The sequence below is a fragment of the Schistocerca gregaria genome, chromosome X, assembly GCF_023897955.1.
Source record: "Schistocerca gregaria isolate iqSchGreg1 chromosome X, iqSchGreg1.2, whole genome shotgun sequence".
Lineage (NCBI taxonomy): Eukaryota > Metazoa > Arthropoda > Insecta > Orthoptera > Acrididae > Schistocerca > Schistocerca gregaria.
The window spans coordinates 317,056,084-317,071,672 of record NC_064931.1 but is presented as its reverse complement, the minus strand read 5'-3'; the positions used below and the strand labels follow the sequence as shown (position 1 = coordinate 317,071,672).

The window sequence follows — 15,589 nt, the reverse complement described above, 5'->3', positions numbered from 1 at the left end:
CTCTTCTACTAAGTGCTCATTGCTCTTAAGGTACTCATTTGAGACCCCATGTTACTGAACATTTTTTCCTTGTTTCGGTACATGCTATCACTTCTCAACATAGAGAAAGCAAAGAGCTTGCAGTAAAAGAGGTGTGTTTCACAGTGTCGAAGATGAACACATGTTCATAGCTCTCAACGCATGCATTTAAAAAGAAAAAAATCTCTGTCGGTACAGGCCATGAAGGCCCAACGGTACCAACCGGCCACCTCAGCCCACAGGTGTCACTGGATGCGGATATAGGGGGGCACACCGCTCTCCCGGCCGTCAGTCAGTTTACAAGAACGGAGCTGCTGCTTCTCAATCAAGCAGCTTCTCAGTTTGCCTCACAAGGGCTGAGTGGAAATCCGCATGCCAACAGCGCTCGGACGTTGGCATGCATTTTACAGCCCATCTTTAACAGGCACAATGGTTCAAATGGCTCTGAGCACTATGGGACTTAACATCTGAGGTCATCAGTCCTCTAGAACTTAGAATTACTTAAACCTAAGTAACCTAAGGACATCACACACATCCATGCCCGCGGCAGGATTCGAACCTGTGACCGAAAAGTCATAATTTTTCTTTTTTTGGTCCATACTACCAGCTCTGAAAGTTTGTCGGTGGAATTCTGGTTTATCCTGTAGGCACCTCACCTATGACCTTCAACACATTAGTTTACAGGGAGAACCGGTTCTCTGGCACAGTCGAAATTTTTCTTGATGAAAGAAGAGTGAAATTTAGCGTACATCTATTTTGCCTTAGATGCCAACACAATAATTTCCGAGGAAATGAGAAATCTTTGACGTTACTTCATCAGTTCGCGCGCGCGGCGTTAAACCAAGCGAGTCGGCGGCGTAGTGGTTACGAGCACAATTTTAATTTTTTGCGCTTTGTGTTCAGATCCAATCATATGGTTTATTTTCGCGAAAATATATGACATTAATGGCATCAATATTTTTTGTGACATCGACAATAATATGGGTCATTAACAAAGGTAATAACTTCACATCTTAATAAAAATTGCTTTATATAATCTTATATAACTCGGGTACAGGCTTCGGAAAGCCCAATTGTACCGATAGACCACAATACCACCCACAGCCGATAGGTGTCACTGGATGCGAATATGTAGGGGTATGTAATCAGCACACCGCTCTCCTAGCCGTCGTCAGTTCTCGTGACCGGAGCCGCTACTTCTCAATCAAGTGGCTCCTCAATTGGCTTCACAACAGCTGAGTGCACGCCACTTGCCAACAGCGCTCGGCAGACCATACGGCAAGCCCGGCAGCGCTAACTCTGATGATCTGACGGGAACCGGTGTTACTACCGCGGCAATGCCGTTGGCAATATATAACCTCATTCTATTAACAGTAACTGAAGACGAAAAACATGCAAATTCTAGAATTTCAGTTTTTGTTTTGGTTGTTTGCTTTTATACTTCAAGAGGACCAGTGTATTCATGAAAGTGACGTGTATCATAAAAACATCAAAGCATAAAAGTTCAGAGCACCACGAGCGACGTGCGAATACGCATGAGCCACAGTCATTTTTTATCTGAATAGCATTATGAAACGTGATCTCGTTAACGTTGCTAAATACCTCGCGATCTGGCGATAATTTCGCGGCAAACCAAGCACATCAAAGTATTTTATCGAAAGCTGGAGCATACAGTGGATTACGGATCCAGGCGTGTGTTTTATTAATTGCGTCAGACGGTTGATGGTTGGCGGAATTACTTTTAATGTAAAGGTAGACATTCATATTTCATTGACAATCAGGCCATCATTAAGAAGGGATAACTTTGTCCACACCACGAGTCAATAATGTACAGAAACGGCTCCATTTTTACGTAAAGTCGCAAAACTTTGTCCAAAAACTTATGATAGATTTCTTTGTTTCAGTTGGTCGGTAGCTATTTCTGTAACTCTTTTACTTCAAAACTATAACATTGTCTTACTAGAAATGTGATGCTCACATTCTGTTTAATCTGTAACTATAACAAAATCAGGATTGGACTCGGGGATTCTAGTGGAGGTTTTAAGTTGCAACTCTCCTGCTGTTTCCAGCAATTAATCAAACGTACCTTTAAACACACTCTTGTCTTTGCTGCTTATGTATTTGGTGACATGCCGCTGGCGAATTCTGTGTTTCCCCTTAAAAGAACCGCAGTATATGTTTGGAGCTTTGAATTCGAAACTTTCCGACGGCATGAGGCTGCTGCAGCCATTGCCCAGAGCCGCAACGTTCATGTAGTATCTAGGTGTCCATTGTTTCTAGCCTCTGTAAAACGATCGAGCGCTTACGGATCGATTATTTTATATTTATCTCGAGTCACCCCTCCGTTTGTGAGTTCTCGAACGCGATATCTGTTTTGCACTTGTGAGCTTGTGCCCTCGTACACTGCCCAGTACGGATTAATGCTTTCCGGAGAACTGTTAACAATGGTTTTTGATTGGCTCCAAGAAGTCAGGGGCAAATTTGGTCCCCGAAACCAACAAGACGTAAACCAATTAATGGAACGGCATCGTAATGTGTACGCAACTGCCACAAAAGCTGGAAAACTTGCAAAAGATACCTGTCATCAGTTTTTGGACAAAGTTTATGTGAGCTTACGTAGAAATGGAGCCGTTTCTGTACAGTATTGACTCTCGGCATGGACAAAGCTATCCCTTATATACGACTGCTTGGTTGTCGATAAAATCGAAATATCGACGTCTTCATTAAAAGTAATTCCTCCAAAGTGTCAACACTGCGATGTACATCTTTACTGACAGGTGAAGAATTTACATTCGGACATCACAGAAGTGCCCTATTCTCATCACACAGAAAACTAAAGTCACAAGTAGAAGCGGTGTAATTAATAAAATCCACGCCAGAATCCGTAATCAATTGCTGGGTCCAGCTTTAGAGAAAATGCTTTGATATGCTTGGTTTGCCGCGAAATTATCGCCGGATCGTGAGGCATTAAGCAAGGCTGCTCTTTCTGACAATATTTGCACAAAAAATGACTGTGGCACGTGCGCTTTCCAGCTTTGATCGTAGTGGCTTGAATTTTGATGTTTTGAATGTTTTTATGATATATATCATCCTGATGGGCCCACTGGTCCTCCTGAAGTATATAAGTAAAAAATCAGAGCAAAAACTGAAATACCAGAATTTATATGTTTTTCATTTTCAATTACTATCAGTTATACAGGGCTAAATAAGAATTGTGACGATACTCGTAATATCTGTCTTTAATAAGGTTTGAAATGTTTGTTTCTTTTGTCAATAATCCCATCGTATTTCTCGATGCCACAAAAACTATTGATGTTATTGACGTCACATACTTCCACGACAACGAAAGAAAAAAACAACATATACGGAGCACAAAACTGGGAAACTCTGCTTTTAGCCTCTACGTCATCAACCTGCTTGATTTAATTCGGTCCGAACTGATGAAGTAGCATCAAAACTGCGTCATTTCCTCGGAAACTATTTCATGTTGGCACCTAAGACAAAATATGTGTCTGTCTATTTTCACCAAGTGTAATTTCTACTGTGCCAGAGAGCTACCTATGGCGCATTCCCCTTGTTAGTCTAAAAGAGACATGGCAGTTAAAAACGCTAAATGTTAATGTTTCAATGCCAGTACGACATTAACGCCCTCTCTATTATTGGGGGCTATTGTACAAAAATCTTTATTTCTGACAAGATAAGTAACTGTTGTAGTTTCCCGAAGGTGATAACTTTTTATGAAGATCTTATTTCACCATGCCTCACTTATGCGGCTGGTGCAACTTCTGTGTAGAAGCAAGGAAGGGAGATTAAGGGTATAACGTCCCGTCGACAATGAGGACATCAGAGACGGGGCCTAGGCTGTGATCGTTAAAGAGGACGGAGTGGCATACATAAACAAACTGACGGACACAAACTTACTCACCGGATTGAGGCCATTATGAAGGCAAGAAGCAGTTACACGAAATTAGCGTCATGTTTCCTGGGTGTTAACTATCGCAAGTCCGTCGAAAAGGCTCAGAGACATAGCCGACTACAATCTCAATACATCCTGTAACATCTCCTTTCACTAACACGAAAACTTCAACACTTCACACAAAACTTACCCTTAATATTGCGCTTTGGATCAGGGGGGAACAGAAAAATTCAAAAAAGGCATGCCAAACTAGTTATTTAGCAAATAATTACATGCCAGTTTCATCGTAGCTGATTGTCCAATTGGATACCAACAAATGTATGTGCTGTAGCATTTATCGCACAGCTCTGTACCTAATTACAGGAACTTGGAAATTATTAAGCAGCCTTGAATTTCATGTGTCTTCCAAAATTTAGAGGTAAATTATCAAAAATATAACATGTCAGCCTCAGTTGCAAATAGAAACCAATCTTTACCTAGGTTTCAGCCAAAATAATTTGGCCTTCTTCAGACACTAAACTATGCCAAACTTTGGCATCCAATAGTTTAGGGTCAGTAACTTCTGAAGAAGGCCAAATTTTGGCTGAAACCTAGGTAAAGGCTGGTTTCTATTTGCAGCTGAGGCTGACGTGTCATATGTTTCTGAGCACTATGGGACTTAACATCTATGGTCATCAGTCCCCTAGAACTTAGAACTACTTAAACCTAACTAACCTAAGGACATCACACAACACCCAGCCATCACGTGGCAGAGAAAATCCCTAACCCCGCCGGGAATCGAACCCGGGAACCAGGGCGTGGGAAGCGAGAACACTACCGCACGACCTGTCATATGTTTAATCATCACAGTTTCTGACGGGACTTCACGATGTTAAAAATTCTTAGGTAAATGCTTCGTTGTGAAAGATTTCTAAAACTGATTCCGTACTGTGTTCGCTGCTTTATATATATAACTTAAGCTTATTTATTTAAATCTGAGGGACAACATACTTTCCCAAACTCTGATTTTATTATTTTACTTGCACCTCTTAGAGTAATCTCTCATTGCCGATTTTTTGGTCAAGTGTATGCAGATAAGGAGGACGTCCTTTACGGTATGCAGCGATAATCCTTCCAGCATCGTTTTACGCTTTACGCAGTAAAGCGGCTTTGTAAAATAGGAGAAAACGGTACTGCACACCTTTCACATTTCAATAGATAAATAATCTCATTTTTAGTATAGTAGTCTGTATGTAAAGTGAAATTAAAAGTCAGTAGAAAACAAATTTTTGAAAGACATTTAGGGCGTTCGCGGATTTTTGGTTGTCTGCTGCTGTTGGTAACGGTTCGCGTGACAAATGATGGTAACTGAACATGAGAAACCATATTTGAGATGTGCGTAGCCAATCACATTGCTAGCCCATAATTTCCTATGCTTCGTCAATGAAATTAACGGGTATTTTATTTCATTCACAGCAATTTAAGCTATACCCAACTGTATACTATTATCTAATTGTCTGCGATCAATAACGAATTGCCAACTGCAACACGCAATGTTAGAGAGGGATACAGTAAATGCACTTTAGCCAACAAAATGGTGTAAAGAGACTAAAAGCCTACGAAAGCAACCCTCAAATACTTCTGCAGTTTCCAGTCAAATAACACAAAGCTAGTGTATAAGTGTCTAATATATTTTTTTTTTTACGAAATTCTCAGATTACTTATGTCTCTTCACATGTCTGCCAGGAGCTATTTTCTGCTGCTGCCCTGTGTGTGTGTGAATTTCTAAGGAACCAAACTGCTGAGGTCATCTGTCCCTAGACTTACACACTACTTTAACTAGAACAATATACACACCTCCGGCGGGCTGCTGCCCTATGAAACTGCCATGAATATTAGTGGGCGCTATTATAGTTCTCCTTTGACTACACACCTACAAAAGAGCTTCTCCGTACGGTAATCGCTACGACCTAGCACTTGAAAACTGTGTGTTTCGGGTGTGTAAATTTTCACACTTCTTAGTTCAAGTTGGACCTACACAGATAGAAGTCGAAATAGAAGCGTCTTAGTTCACCGGTTCAATTTACAATTTCAGGTGACATTCTGAAAAAGAGTTTGCATATTAAGGAAGCAGCAGTTCCCTTGTCGCTTTCAGATGCAAGCCATGGTTTGGGAGATACTGTGCAATTAGTAACAGTATGTACGCCGCATCTGTGTGTGAGTATTCTTAACATCTTAACGCTAACCGCACAGCTTCTTCCAGATGGGGAATGACTTCACAATTTTGAATGTTAATTAACAAAGCAAATGCACGCGTGAAAAACGTTGAGACACTGTGGACATAACTGCGAGACAAACAGCCTACTCGTACGCTAATAGAATCTTTAGTGCACATTTATGGAAGTTCTTAAAATGTAGGGCCACAACAGCGTAGTTTTGTTGCAAATGTTAGAAATGGCCCTGACAAATGGCTGGGTCAGTATTCGTCTAGGAACGTGTCTATAAGTGTTTCAAGTTTACCAGAAACAAACTTAAAAATGATTCTCTGATGCAACGTAACTACTTATGGCAATAGAATGAGACGAAGTCTATTGACGATGCGTTCTTGTTCACGAAAACGAATAACAAATGAGGCAACGAATGACACATAACGGTAACGTGTTTTTTTCTTAGTGTGCAAGCGTGAATGGCAAATAGCAGTGGACCGGAGTGAATGTGGCACGTCACCGAATCCGTATTTCGCGAGCAGCCGCAGCCTTGGAAGAGCCTCTGCACTTGCTGCTAGCAGTAGTACAGTAACTGGCTGAGCGGGTCAGCCGACTGTTCCCCCTTCCTCCACTGGTGACGTCACGAGTAGGGGAAGTGGGGTTTCTCCACTTCTGGCGGCATCTGCAAGCAGTCGGCTGCCGAGGAGTGACAAACACCCATCATGATCGGCACAGCCACAGGTGAGGCGATTGCGCTATGCATTGCTATGTCAGCCACACACATTCTCACAATCGTGCCGCTATTGCTGCGAACTTACATTTGTAGCCCGATAAGTGCTTGAGGGTATTAGTTTTGATAAAGAAGTTGCTCCTTCGGGACAGTTAGCAGGGCAAGTGGCAAACTTGATGAAAGCACTTGATTAGGAAACTAATTTCTCGTCACGGTATTCCGTATGTAAAAATAAAATCAAACACAAAGGTGTAAGGAAACACAGTAGGTACGATATACAGCTCGTTCACTAATTGACGTGTTTGCTTTCGAAGCAAAACAGTTAATTTCGTGAAGTCCATAAACTAAAAATAACTATGAAGTCAGATATATCTCACGCATTCATTATATAGATATTATTCTGAAATCAAACGCCGATAACTCTGAGAGTTGCACCATGTCTGAGCTTTATATAGTAGTTAGGCTTTCGTTAAGAGGCAATGATGTATGGTTTGCATATATACCTCATAAATGAGCACTTCGATGAAGGGAAATGTAGAGACTGGTCCCTTTATTCGAAATGTCAGTGTTTCCCCTTCTTCGATAAAACTGTTTCGCATGATAGAAACCATGAAATACATTAAAATTACTGTTTAAGTACGCTTGGATGCAAAATGTTAACTAATTACCTCAAGAACTGTGTTGAATTATTAAAATTGTTAATTATGTACCATTGTTAAACGCTGTGTGGAAATCGTGCCCTTTCTTCAAAAGCTATTTATGAATTCATGTATCACATCAGTGCACTGCAAATTACAACCACGTTAACCGTAATTAGCTGTTTTATGGGAAAAAACTGCGAGCTCTCAGTACAAGTGGTATCTTAATTGCTTTTAAATGTGAATGGTGGAAAAATTTCCTGCAGATAAAGGTAGTTGTTCGTTCAAAGGTTGCTGATGAGTTTATTCACGTGAAAAAAAAAAAAAAATATAGGGCCTACTATCATATATTTCTTAAACTGACAGTTTGGGAGGACATGTGTAATGCTCTAACATTAATTCAAGTTGCCGATGCGTTGATATTACAAATATCTAATAACAAATGCAAGGGAAAACAAACGCACTAATCATACATCGCGAATGTTAATTTCTTGCTCCATTTACAACTTTTATAAATTATAGTCCTGTAGAAAGGCTGTTAAATCATCTAGGCAAGATATCTGCATTCATTGACGAGGAAATGCCTTTTTTTGTATTCTACGTAAAACTAAAGCTTTCGAAATGCCGTACAATTGTATGTTGAGACTTGACGATACAGTTAACCTATTCATCAGTCAGAAATAGGTTACGGTACTCGTGAAGCCTTGCACTTCGAAATAAGTCACAACAGGGACGTCCAATAACTTGTCATAGCGGGTGGTAGGGTTACGGTATTAAGTTTGCTGCAGTGGACACATTGAGAAACGCAGCTACAGTGATAACTGTACTACACCAAACATCCAGCAGTATTTGGTAACGCACACTTGCGTACTCGAAGGTCTGGTAGATTAAATATTAGAAAGCTATCATAAAACTTAAATCTGTAATACCAGCATATGAGCTTTAAAATACTCTATGGTTACGATACCAATATTCTTAATTGCACTGGATTTAGGTGTAGTGTATCCGCATATACGTAAATTTCATGCTAAACATGGTGTGAATGTTACTAAGACGAATCAGTTTGCTTTCCCAGCTTGTTACTTCGAATTGCTTTCTGGTATTCGGCACGATCTGAACACTGCCTGGCGCCCGGCTGAATACACGAGAGCATAAAAAGTTAAGATTACAAACAAAATTTTGCACAAATTGCTTACAATAAAATTCGATTACAGCGCGGTTTTTCGCCCATCCAGGAGTCGGTATTCCTTAGTTTGACTAAATCGCTTGTGATGAATACCGGAGTGATTCCTTCGGAAAGAATACAGCAATTTCCTTCCCATTCGTCTACTTCAAGCGATCTGTATGCAACCCTTAAGGTCTGTCTAATGAACTCTAGATCGACAAGAGGTTAAACTTTCTTTACATTATAACGGAAAATAAGTAAATGATCACAGAATGCAGCGTTCCAGTTCTAAGCAAAGTGGATTAGAATTTAACATCCCCGTCGCCGTATAGGTCATTAGACATAATGTACTTGGCGGACTAGAAAATGTTAGGGGAAGAAGCATCCCGTGAACTTGAAGCAACGGACCTTACATTCACTACGGCAAATCCAACGGCGTCTTGGGGATTTGAAACCATCCCACCATACTAGAGTTTCATTCAGAGGTTTCTCAACTTCGGCAAAGAGAGAAGCTACAGAAGTCCTAAGAATAAAGTTCTTTGGTTCTCATATCAAAATCCATATAAAATTTGTCATCCTTTAACAACTTTTAGTAATAAGTGTCTTCACAAGACTATAATAGTATTTGTTGTAGCTGTTTCGAGTATGACTGGAAAAACTATTTCTGAAGTTCTCATGTAGGACCAGAAGAAAATATCTACTACACTGAGATAACATGCGTCTCCCATCTAACATACGAAAATTAACGGAAGTGGCGTAGTACAAGGCAATACTAAAATTAGTCCACAATGTTTCCTGTAACGTACAGTCGCTGCATAGTGAAAAAGTACTAAAAATTAAATATGCAGAAAATTTTGTTAGTCGCTGTAAAGCCGACCTTAACCCAAAAGATGGTTTGAATATCGCAGTGCTTTACTACATATGGTCGTATTGGAGGTGGTATGCGCTTGACTTCTTTGGCTACTTATAGGGGAACTGAGAATAATCGCGCAATTTGCATTTTCCACATTAACCAATTATATTCAGAAGAAAGATGCGATAAGTGATTAAAAAAATTCAATCGAGCGAACGGGAATAGAGCTGTAGATCTTTCGACTTGTAGTCTAGCACTTACCTAGAGTCACACTTATAACGGATAAGGTTGGATAAAGGATTCTTATCGAACAAGGATATCATTGACTGCATGCGACTACTGAGTCATACTTCACGACGACTTCTAGAGCATTATTTACGGACAAGTTTTCTAATCCTGCATAACGTGATCAAATACGCTTTGACCAGCACAAATTTGTTGGAAATTCGATGTGTCCAGAATAAGGTAAATGCCGGCAGTTACTTACCTGACCAAACTGAAACAGTGGGAACTTACACCTAATGTATGTAGGAAATTTACGAATAATATATGAAATAATTGGTAACTTGGAATCTGAAATTGATGAAAATTGAGCCACAGGTAGTGAATATATAATCGCCCAAAATTGGTTGGATAGCAACGTAGGTATTCCTTCGTATAATGTACAAATTGCGAAATCAGCAGATAGAAAGATTCTTCACATAAGCAGAGAATTACATGCTGGTATTCAAAACTACAGGAAAACTACCTTAAGGGTAGTGGTTTTTTGAACCGTAGATAAATAGCAACAATAGTAATCAAAGTCCAAACCGAACAAAATGCAATCGGCGATCACATTAAAGGCAAAAAACTACTGAGTGCTGAAATGCTGCTTGCTTTTTCCGCGGGTCGGGACTGAAGCCTTCCGTAAGCAGGATGGAGTACTAGCGGGAAGTGGTCGTTTGTGGACTCGGGTTTGTCTACAGCATATCGCTTCAGTGACCATGCGCTCAGACGCAGTTGCTGTGAGTGCACCGGGATAGAAAATACTACAGAAAGGTTACGCGTTCGGATTTCAAACATTGCTGAAATGTGGTGTAGCTTGATGGACTTGTAACATCAAGAACTGCAAATTTTATTAAAAATGCTTTGAAAACATAGATGCACTAGTAAAAAAAAAACACACACGGAGAAATAAATGGTGATAAAATTCGGAGGCAGAAGATAGTTTGTGATCTGATGAGGAAAGTTAGAGTATACACCATGCGATCAAAAGTATCCGGACACTCCCAAAACATATGAGCGACCTCAGTAGTCATTAGACATCGTGAGAGCAGAATGGGGCGCTCCACGGGACTCACAGACTTCGAACGCGGTCAGGTGATGTCACTAGACATACGTCTGTACGCGAGATTTCCACACCCGTAAACATCCATACGTCCACTATTTCCTATTTAATAGTGAAGTGAAAACGTAAGGACACGTAAGGCGTACAGGCTGACGCCGTCTGTTGACTGACAGAGGCCGCCGACAGTTAAAGATAGTCGTAATGTGTAACGACCAGACATCTACCCAGACCATCACACAGGAATTCCAAACTGCATCAGGATCCAGTGCAAGTATTATGACAGTTAGGCGGGAGGTGAGAAAACTTCGATTTCATGGCAGAGCCGCTGCTCATAAGCCACACATCACGCCGGTAAATGCCAAACGTCTCGCTTGGTGTAAGGAGCGTAAACATTGGACGATGTCCGCCCAGTTAGCTGAGTTGTCAGCGGGACGGAATGCCACGCCAAGGGGCCCTGGTTCGACTTTCGGCTGGGGCCGGAGATATTCTCCGGTCAGGGACTGGGTATTATCATTTCATCCCCTTCTCCCACGCGCAAGTCGCCCAATGTGGCATCGAATGCAATAAGTACTTGCTCTCGGCGGCCGAACTTCCCCGTATGGGGGACTCCCGGCCCACAATGCCGTACGCTCATTTCCATTTTTTCCCACTGGACGATTGAACAGTGGATAACGTTGTGGCGATCCGATGGCTTGGTGTAGGCATGGTGGATGCCTGGTGAGTGTCAGCTGCCAGCGTGTATAGTGCCAACAGTAAAATTCGGAGGTGGTGGTACTCTGTGGTGGTGTTTTTCATGGAGGAGGGGGGGGGGGGGCGGCGGCGGCTTGCACCCCTTTTTTTGCGTAGCACTATCACAACACAGGCGTACATTGATGTTTTAAGCACCTTCAAAAAAATGGTTCAGATGGCTCTGAGCACTATGCGACTTAACTTCTGAGGTCATCAGTCGCCTAGAACTTGAAACTAATTAAACCTAACTAAACTAATGACATCACACACATCCATGCCCGAGGCAGACTGCAGCGCCTAGAACCGCACGGCCACCCCGGCCAGCTAAGTACCTTCTTGCTTACCCACTGTTGAAGAGCAATTCGGGATGACGATTGCATTTTTCAACGCTATAGAGTACCTGTGCATTAGGCACAGCCTGTGGCGGAGTGGTTGCTCGTCAATAACAGTCCTGTAATGGACTGGCCTGCACAGAGTCCTGAACTGAATCCTATCGAACACCTTTGGGATGTTTTTGAATGCCGACTTCGTGCCAGGCCTCACAGACTGACATATATACCTTTCCTCAGTGCAACACTCCGTGAAGAATGGACTGCCATTCCCCAAGAAACCTTCCAGCACCTGATTGAACGTATTCCTGCGAGAGTGGACGCTTTCATGAAGGCTAAGGGTGGGCCAACACCATATTGAATTCCAGGATTACCGATCAAGGGCGCCATGAACTTGTAATTTTCAGACAGGTGTCCGGATACTTCTGATCAGTATATCAGTCATAACCTGAAATAACACACGGAAGAAGTAACGATTAAAGATACAGACAGCTTCGGAAAATCCAGCTAGGGAAAATTACCTGGAAGTATTCAGGAGGTTCATGTTGCGTTGAATACAATTTGAAAACTACAGTTGGGCGGATTTGTTGTTACATAATGATACGAAAACTTCATCTTATTAGCATGTATCCAACAGTTGTTCACAAATGTGATAATCTGAAATTATCTCCGTCAACAATGATTCCAGATAATGGGGAAAGCATAATGAAAGCTGGAAGTGAACTGTGGACTAGTGGAAGAATCAAACGTTGTCAATTTCATATAACACAGAGCTGGGGGTGAAACATACAAATGCTGGAACTTGCATATGGCTGCTATTATAGAATTAAAATCGGCAAGTTTGTCTTGTATATTCTATTTGCCATTGCAGGACCCTAATATGGTTGATAGCTGTTTTGTTGAGGACTTAATAACAGCGATATCCGTGTGTGATAAGCTACAAACGTTCTGCGACTACTTAGGTATTTACACACACAAAACCGCACTCTTACATCCACCAATGTGGGCAGAGCTATGCTGCATTAGACACAAACCATCAATGCTAACGAAAATTTCCACGCCTAGTAAAATAGTCCGTTCTACCCCTGCAGTGCAGATAGAAAGATTTCTTGAGGTACGGTACTGAAGTAAATTCAGCTCGACACCAATATTGCAATCAATTCCTAAAAAACAAGAAATCTTATCCAGATTTGAAAAACAGGAAGCAACAGTAGGCGAACTTTAAAATGGAAACATTACAAGAATGCAATATGAGAAATCAGTTTCCTATGAAGTAAAGCCTGAGGCAGTTAGCCTCGTGGTGCACCCTGGGCAACGATAAACGAAGCGGTACAAAAATCACTGATTCATATTTAAACAATAGCAGGATAAGCAGTGGTTTTTTCTTACTACTTAAGACAGAAAAATGTTTGCGTCAGTTAGAAGTATGTTATTACCTGAGCTGTAGGGTAATTCTCTGGTCCTTCTCTGACAGCCGAAGGACTGCCTCCAGGCCTCCAGACGATATCCTGAAAATAAAGAACGGTTGGTTTTAGTAAGCTTAGTGTTAGCAGACATCTCTTTGTTGGACTAACAACGGTCCAGAATGATTTTTAGGAAAACTGGGGAAATGTATAGCTAAAAAAATTCTACTGCTTCAACTCGAAAGTGCGGAAATACAACTGAACTTTCACAATCGCAAACACTAAAGAATTTAACCTTTCTTCCAACAATGTGATATTTTTTCTAGCCGTTCCTCTTTCCTGTGTCAGCGCCGCGCTGAGCTCGTTATTACTTCAGAGCAACTGAAATAACTGGTGTGGCCACTACAGTGAAGTACCAGCTACAAGACAGCCAGTTAAAGTATTACGTATGCAACAATGCATGATACCTCGGCTTCTAACAATTTCGAATTACAATGATCATTTTAAACTGCTCTCTTCTCAGTTTTTTAGTTTTTGTGAAGTGGATTACTGTTAATGTTTAATCGAAACCATACCAAAACGCAAATGTGCGTTACCTGACTTCGGGCTGGGAAGAATCAACTAAAAGACAACGTCTCATCTATCCACCTGGTACATTCATTTCAATTGCTAGTAAAGGTAAGGTTTATTATCGTGCGGCTGTTTGTTCGTAAATATAAAATTGACATTGGAAATTCATCTGTACTAATTTTGTTATAATGAATAACTTAGAATACGTGCATAATTATTTTGCAGGAAGTTAGACCTAGCTCACCAAAACACTGGTAAGCACAATACGCTTGTTTGTACTGCTTCATCTTGGTCCAAAGTTGACTTCTTTTGCAAAGGATTCCAGACTGGCCCATGCAGCTGAAAGCACCCCATTTTTCATACGGTCAAACGTCGTCAGTTTTAAATCAATGGACTACACTGGAAAACTAGAGAAAGTTTTAAAGACTCAAATACATCTAAGTGTCACGGGCTCGCATTAAAACAGAAGCAATTATTAATGCTGCAGTGTCACTTCACTCTATTGTCGGTCTGACCTTTTAGAAGGTATTTCATGTTTCGGTATTGCAACAGGTGGCAATAACCATGGCTCTGTGAAACTTTTTCCAATTCTAATGCAATACTACGAAGTTAAATCAGGAGTAATTCCAACAAAGGTGATAGAACTTAGACTTCAAATTAAAATTCTCAAACGACTGCATCTTACGTATGCGATACTCTCACAAATAGAGATAAGATTTTGCTTTTTACCAGGGACAATACCAATACTACTTTTTGTGAAATTGGTACACTACTGGCTATTAAAATTGCTACACCAAGAAGAAATGCAGATAAGCGGGTATTCATTGCACAAATATATACTAGAACTGACATGTGATTATTTTCACGCAATTTGGGTGCAGAGATCCTGAGAAATCAGTACCCAGAACAACCACCTCTGGCCGTAAAGAGAGCTTGGATGGCGTGTAAGGGTACAGCTGCCCATGCAGCTTCAACATGATACCACAGTTCACCAAGAGTAGTGACTGGCGTATTGTGATGAGCCTGTTGCTCGGCCAACATTGGTCAGACGTTTTCAATTGGTGAGATATCTGGAGAATGTGCTGGCCAGGGCAGCAGTCGAACATTTTCTGTATCCAGAAAGGCCCGTACAGGACCTGCAACATGCAGTCGTGTATTATCCTGCTGAAATGTAGGGTTTCGCAGGGATCGAAAGAGGGGTAGAGCCACGGGTCGTAACACATCTGAAATGTAACGTTCACTATTAAAAAGTGCCGTCAATGCGAACAAGAGGTGACGTGTAACCAATGGCACCCCATACCATCACACCTGGTGATACGCCACTATGGCGATGACGGATACACGCTTCCAATGTGTGTTCACCACGATGTCGCCAAACACGGATGCGACCATCATGAGGCTGTAAACAGAACCTGGATTCATCCGAAAAAATGACGTTTTGCCATTCGTGCACCCAGGTTCGTCGTTGAGTACACCATCGCAGGCGCTCCTGGTCTGTGATGCAGCGTCAAGGGTAACCGCAGCCATGGTCTGAGCTGAGAGTCCATGCTGCTGCAAACGTGGTCAAACTGTTCGTGCAGATGGTTGTTGCCTTGCAAACGTCCCCATCTGTTGACCCATGGATTGAGACGTGGCTGCACGATCCGTTACAGCCATGCAGATAAGATACCTGTCATCTCGATTGCTAGTGATACGAGGCAGTTGGGGTCCAGCACGGCGTTCCGT

The 15,589-nt window shown here is 41.5% G+C and overlaps 2 protein-coding genes across 8 annotated transcripts in view; one reads left to right on the top strand and one right to left on the bottom strand.

Annotated features, from left to right (window-relative positions):
* LOC126299284 (constitutive coactivator of peroxisome proliferator-activated receptor gamma-like) overlaps positions 1–15,589 on the bottom strand; it is a 633,226-nt gene that overhangs the window by 214,542 nt on the left and 403,095 nt on the right. For all 7 annotated transcript variants that reach the window (XM_049991071.1, XM_049991070.1, XM_049991069.1 and 4 more), the window contains one exon: positions 13,328–13,399. In XM_049991071.1, coding sequence (XP_049847028.1) covers positions 13,328–13,399 — 72 coding nt within the window. The remainder of the gene's footprint in view (positions 1–13,327; positions 13,400–15,589) is intronic.
* The window catches only part of LOC126299287 (leukocyte elastase inhibitor-like), a 78,541-nt gene continuing 69,536 nt past the window's right edge, over positions 6,585–15,589 (top strand). Inside the window, exon 1 of the mRNA XM_049991076.1 lies at positions 6,585–6,861. Within this exon, the coding sequence (XP_049847033.1) occupies positions 6,843–6,861 (19 nt within the window). The 5' untranslated portion in view covers positions 6,585–6,842. The remainder of the gene's footprint in view (positions 6,862–15,589) is intronic.